We start from the raw sequence: 6399 nt of genomic DNA, 5'->3' as shown, positions 1-6399 counted from the left end.
GACCACTACTTCGATTCTATAAGCTCTCAACATAACGGTGGGATAATCATAATAAATTGATCTCATTCATTGACATCAAATATCAAGTGTACAGATAGCAATCAGTATCCTGTAACTAATTTAGATAACTCATAAAATAGTTAAGTGTAATTAATTCTTCTAGCACTGTACTGTATAAAATTAATCAACACTTCAATTGGTTCATCCGATACACACACAATTGAGTCAGTGTCATTACTCTCGAATGGACAATCGTCACAATTAAGACAAACTATATACCCCTATTTGGTAGAATAATTGACCCTTCGGCTTAGATTTCTATCCTCTTTAAGTAGATCTAGAATAACTTACTCTCAATCGAAATATAAGTTAAATATTTTGAACTCTCTACACAAGTATATAGCTCATATTATCATTAACAATTGACTATCATTAGTCCCTTACTCAAGCATGTAATGAATAATTAGCCCTAAATAAATAAAAATGTTATATTGCCTCTTTTTGATGAAATTTATTTGGGAAAAGCAACGTTTCGAATAGTGAATTTTGAAAAATATGTACGAAATTTATTTGGGAAAAACAACATTTTGAATAGTGAATTTTGAAAAATATGTAGCTTAAAAATAGAAAAATATTTTGAATTTACATGTAAAGTGTTTCATTATGTGAATTCATGATTGAAAATGAATATGTAAAATAAAAAGTTTTGAAAAAATAGTTGTCAAATAAGAGCATAATAGACAAACCAAGAATGTTGTAAATTACAATTATGTCCTAAAATAATAATAAAACAAACTTACGAGTAATTGACGAAAAAAATGGATTTATATCTAGAATGTTTTATTATAAAAATGTGATTAAAAATGAGTACGTAGAATAGTTTTTTTTGTAATAATGGTTGTCACATAGGGGCATAATAGACAAACCAAAAATGTTGTAAATTACAGTCATGTCCTAAAATAATAATAAAATAAACTGGCGACTAATTAACCAATGAAACACGACGTCGTACATCATGGAACAGCACCACCGACACCTCTGCCGTGACGAAACATCTTCCGAACATTCAACAAAGAAAAGGGTGTCAAGAAAAGAAACATATCCATTTCCTTGGAAGAATAGCTTTGTAGTTATTACTTATTACACTCCACTACCAATAAACAAGCAAAAATACCAATATTACTGTTCATACCTATACCTATACATACACGTACACGTATCTATAGAGCTTCAAGGCTACTAATTCTTCTTACGGAATTCTCTAATCTTGTTTGCATTCAACAATAAGCTTTGTTTAATCTGTCTACGTCAAGTCACAATTTTGTTCTTAATCTTGCAATGGCTTCTATAACACCCATCTCACAGTCCCAGCCCTTATTCAAGAAACCTCAATTCACAATCTTGAACAAACCTAAACCTCAGTTTTTGTCAATACCCACTATGAGTTTTTCTCATAGGAAGACAAGGATGGTGGTGGTTTCCGCCACTGTAGCTGCTGAGACGTCCAAGAAGAGGTGTCCTGGAGAGGCTAAGGGGTTTGTGGAGGAGATGAGATTTGTGGCTATGAAATTGCACACAAGGGACCAGGCTAAGGAAGGAGAAAAGGAGCCTGAGGGTAAGCCCCTGGGCAAATGGGAGCCTAGTGTTGAAGGGTACTTGAAATTCTTGGTGGACAGTAAATTGGTTTATGATACCCTGGAGACAATTATGGACAAAGCTGCTTTTCCTGAATGTGAGTATGTTTCATTTACTTTTGGAATATATTTTTTGATCTTGCTGCTCTACTTGATATTTAAGTTTAAGGTTTGGCATTGAATATGTTACTGTTCTTAATATTTTTTGAGGTAAATTCGTGATTGAATTATGTTAGCTAGCTTGAAAAACTTCCTCTTTTAATATGGTTAGGGTGAACAATTGTGTTATGGACGTTTTTGTGCTATTATGAGATAACACGGATCCTCTGTTAATTCAGAAATTTTGTTCTCTGTGTCTACAGAGTATGATAGTACAATCTTGATTATTTGCCGTAACATCGCAACCAACTCATCGAAGACCCTAACATTTGCTCGAAGTTAGAGATGATATTAAGCAATTACTAACTCATCAATATCCCTCAAACAAGAGGACTGCATCTCCATCACAATGAATCTCTCGATAAAGTTAGGGATAATAATCTGTAATTACCATAGAGTTATTGTTTTCCCTTGTAAGATCAGGTCACTTACATCTATATTTATAACTACTCTCATCGTAAGAATTGAGCATGAGCTTTTCCGCATTGTTTTCTCTTGTTTGGCATTCTTGCACTACAAAGATTTGTAATAAACATGTGTCAATCCTTTTCTTTATTCCTTGTCATTATCCCGTATTGAAACATGCTAATGTCCTATCTTTATTCTCACTGTCACCTATATATGTAAATTATATTGTGTGTTAGCCTTCGATGAAAAAATGAAACTTCCACATGGATGAGCTTATTGTGTGTGTGCATATATATAAAGTTCTATCATCTATAACTGGTTAATCCTCTAGATGAGGTGGTTAAACATGGCCTGTTCTTGAGGCAATGTTGGTGCCACTTATCTTTACGCCAATCCTTTCTTCTACTCTTCTACTTTGTGCAAGACAAGGTTGAGCAAACACTCGTTGGCTGTCTCACACATCAATACTCACGATTGAATTGTTAATGCTCTTGTGAATCCTCTATCACGAACTAGATTATAGCTATTTTGTTCCAAGATTGTAGTCTCTGATCTGACCCATATTGCTGGAGCATAGTAGACAATCTTGATTATTGGTGGAAAATAATCACCTATGATTATGCGATTGTGTCACCCTTCCCCAAATTGTCTCCACAAAATTAGAGATAATATTCAACTGTCATGAACTCGTGAATATCCCAAAATTAGAGGATTTAATCCCAATCATGGTCAATCTGTTCACTCCATGCAGTTAATAATCTTTAACTACCGCAGGCCATACTGTCTCTTCTCTTATACCACCTTCTCGCTTGCATTACGTCGAGCTCTCCTATTTAGTATTGAGTGTAAGCTTTTGCATAATGTTTTGTAGCTTATCTCTCTTGTCCTGCAATTACTTGTAGTAAAATTGCTGAAATATTTTCATTATTTCTTGCCATCATTTTATATTGCATAGATGGTCTTGAATCGTATGTTTTGATTCCTTGATTGTAAAAGCTAATAGAATCTGCTGCCCCCCCCCCNCCCCCCCCCCCCCCCCCCCCCAACCTCCTTTAGATTTATTAGAAAAGCATTCATTTCATCAACTTATGACTTGTGTATGATTCGTGTCATACTTGTTAGCTTAAACGTGGAGTCACCGAACTTATCGCCAATATGATTATTAGCTTTGCATACACCTGAATATTGGGGATTGCAGTTGTGAGGCTTATCTTTGTGTGCAGCAAAATATATGTCCTAGTCCAATTGTGTTTTATTAACCCCTTTGTAGTGCTTATCTGCATCCTCATACCCAAATATTTAACTTCCTGGATATGTGAACAACAGTTCTTTGCTTTGGCAATTATCCGTTTATATGCTTCTTCAATTTCCCGTCACTCGGCTCCCATTTTTCATTTGGGTAAAATTTCCATATAAGAAAGTATTCGCTGTTGATTAACAGTTTAGAGTCACAATAGCAAGGCCGTTAGATTTAGCAGTTGGATGTAACACATTCTCAACTACTTATCAAGAAAAGCTTATCATCGTTTAATTTATGAGAAAAAGCTAGATCTTCTCTTTCAGATACTGCTGAATGGTCCTTGGAGTTTGATATTGCATTTCTTTCACTTCAAAATTCACTCATTTGTTCAGGAATTGAATTCTCAAATAAGTTTCTGACAGTACTAAAGTAAATACATATTCTTCAAATTTTGTTTGCTATATGTACGTTAGTATTTTGGGGATTGTTAAAGTTCTGATTATTTTCATTTTGTGCTCAGATGCAGAATTTAGAAACACGGGATTAGAGAGGTCGGAAAGTCTTGCAAAAGATTTGGAATGGTTTAAGACGCAAGGTTATGCCATCCCAGAACCATCTTCTCCTGGTGTTAGCTATGCTCAGTATCTGGAAGAACTATCCGAAAAGGATCCTCAAGCACTCATTTGCCACTTCTATAACATATACTTTGCCCATACAGCTGGTGGGAGAATGATTGGGAAGAAGGTAATCAGTTTCAGTTTAAGAAAGAAAGGCATTCAAGCTTACTTTCGTTCTTTGAGCTTCAGTTTGTGAACATACTGTGTAAAGCTGTACTTTTGATGTGAAATGTTTAGAAAGCATGCTGTGCAAACCATAGCGTAATGTGCAAAACCCGACACCAAATCGAGCATAGTTTTGTTTACAACTTAACGTTACTCGAAGGAAGAATCCTATTAGGTAGAAATTTTATGCTCAAATATGATGTCTTTTCCATCAGGTAGCAGAAAAGCTCCTTAACAAGGAGGAGTTGGAATTCTATAAATGGGATGGAAACTTATCCGAACTGTTGCAAAATGTTCGGGAGAAGCTCAACCGGGTTGCTGAAGTAACTTCTTTACGGCCCCTTTTTTCTAAATTTAATGCATAATCATTTTTAACTTGGCTTCTTATCTGATAAGATGTGGGAATTTGCTCAGAACTGGACGAGGGAGGAGAAGAATCATTGCCTAGAAGAAACTGAGAAATCGTTCAAGCTTTCTGGGGATATCCTTCGTTTGATATTGTCATGATGCTCAAAGTGTCAGCTTCCCCGTGCAATCGATGTCATTAAGTGTAACCACCGTTAATATTCCACACATTTCCCATTTCTGTTATTTCAAGGTTCATTTTTCTTTACACATTGTACTCTAAAACATACACTGTGTTGCTACAACAGTCTGAAGAAAGATTCCTATACACGTGCAATATTGTGCAAATAAAGCTATTAGTTCCCCCCTTCTCGATGCATTTTGATAGAGTTTTTATTATATGATGCTCAAGTCAATACTGTTAAATTTTAGTGAAATTAATAGAATAATGTAATTCATCTAAAGTTTAGATAATTGTCGATTTGTTTGGCAGTGAGGTTATTGTCATATTGTCCAATAAAGCTAGAATGTATGTTTAAACATTAACATCTATCTCGTATAGACTAACAATCATTTAGAATATTGATGAATAACATTACCCAGAATAACAATTTCGATTTATCAAATCATATATTGCAAGAGAATTGAAGTTGGTGATCAAGATTCTTTATCTTGACTTTTAGGCACAACATGTTTCCTAGTGGGATGTGAGCTTGATTCATTGACCTTTTGCTGCAGAGTAAATCCCATGAATAAAGCTCCTTTGCCAAAAAATGATTGACACGTTGGTTGACATAAACTCACATGCGCGGAAGACCTACATGGGATCTGGTTAAATAAAAAATACCAAAAAAAGTGCACATCCCCTTCACCTGTAAGTGTTCTGTCAAGGAGGGTTGACACCATAGCTTGATTGAAATCCAATAATTTCAAGAAAATTTGAGCTTGGACACCATTAATGTTATTTATTGTCGAGCAAAATATATTATTGCTCCACATTTATAGGTAGGTTTTAGAATTATGCACGTTGCTGTTTGTGGTGATGATATAATTCATAATATATAGCTTGATTTTTATCATTGATTATCTAAGTTTGATGATATTTTCCATAAGATCATAATGTCTAGATGAAATGTTTATCTCGATTACAACATGACATTTAACTATGCATGATTATCATTAACTTAAATAAAACTTTTGTACCAACAAATACAATCTCTCTATCATGATAAGTAACCAAGTCTCTTTGAGGCATCAATGAGTCTGAAAATATCGTGATGAGAGTTTAAACTTGCAAATACTCGAAATATGCATATTCAAAAGTAATATGATGAGTGTACAAACTTGCATTTTTTCATAAAATAATATCACACGTAAATCGAAAATTCTTCCTTCTTTTTAACCACTCATTCTCCAAAAAAACACTATTTTCCCTATTTTAATTTGAAGAAAATGGGGGCCAACTAGGGGCATAATATGATGATAGTACAAACTTGCAAGTGCAAATACTCAGAAATATATAATCAAATTACATTTAAGCAACAGAGGATGTGAGGCCACTTCATTTACGGCAACATAAGGTAACTTTAGCGGGGATTCCTATATGCACATCTAATAAAACCGTCAATCCAAATCATGACACATTGAATCCCGAATCACTTAAATCAAAGCACCTTGGGACTCATTTGGCATCTAAGATGTACTGACTTACATGTTTTTGGGCGTCAGTTGTCTCGATTTGAGTGAGTGATCCTATCGTGTGCGCATATATGATCATTCTAATAAAATATATCTCCATCTACGAGCATGTGCCACCAAGGAGAGACAAATG

General features: G+C 34.7%; 1 protein-coding gene across 2 annotated transcripts; it reads left to right on the top strand.

The window, feature by feature from the left end:
* The first annotated feature begins 1036 nt into the window (after positions 1 to 1036).
* LOC111410920 (heme oxygenase 1, chloroplastic-like) lies at positions 1037 to 4947 on the top strand. Of its 2 annotated transcripts, none has more exons than XM_023041516.1 (4): positions 1037 to 1732; positions 3962 to 4185; positions 4439 to 4546; positions 4620 to 4947. In XM_023041516.1, exons 1-4 carry the CDS (start codon positions 1339 to 1341, stop codon positions 4728 to 4730), a joined length of 837 nt encoding a protein of 278 aa, XP_022897284.1. In that variant the 5' UTR covers positions 1037 to 1338; the 3' UTR covers positions 4731 to 4947. The 2 variants fall into 2 exon arrangements, with proteins under 2 accessions (XP_022897284.1, XP_022897289.1); XM_023041521.1 differs by having other exon boundaries at positions 1042 to 1732; positions 4638 to 4943.
* The last annotated feature ends 1452 nt before the right edge of the window (positions 4948 to 6399 follow it).

Source organism: Olea europaea, chromosome 2 (genome assembly GCF_002742605.1).
Source record: "Olea europaea var. sylvestris chromosome 2, O_europaea_v1, whole genome shotgun sequence".
NCBI classification, from domain to species: Eukaryota; Viridiplantae; Streptophyta; class Magnoliopsida; order Lamiales; family Oleaceae; genus Olea; species Olea europaea.
This window is presented reverse-complemented; position numbering and strand designations above follow the sequence as displayed.

Excerpts from the sequence above, each read along its gene's own strand:
- LOC111410920 (XM_023041516.1), top strand. The coding sequence starts at position 1,339 with ATGGCTTCTATAACACCCATCTCACAGTCCCAGCCCTTATTCAAGAAA. Across the intron at positions 1,733-3,961 it reads CAAAGCTGCTTTTCCTGAAT|ATGCAGAATTTAGAAACACG; the intron begins GTGAGTATGTTT and ends TTTTGTGCTCAG. Across the intron at positions 4,186-4,438 it reads GGAGAATGATTGGGAAGAAG|GTAGCAGAAAAGCTCCTTAA; the intron begins GTAATCAGTTTC and ends CTTTTCCATCAG.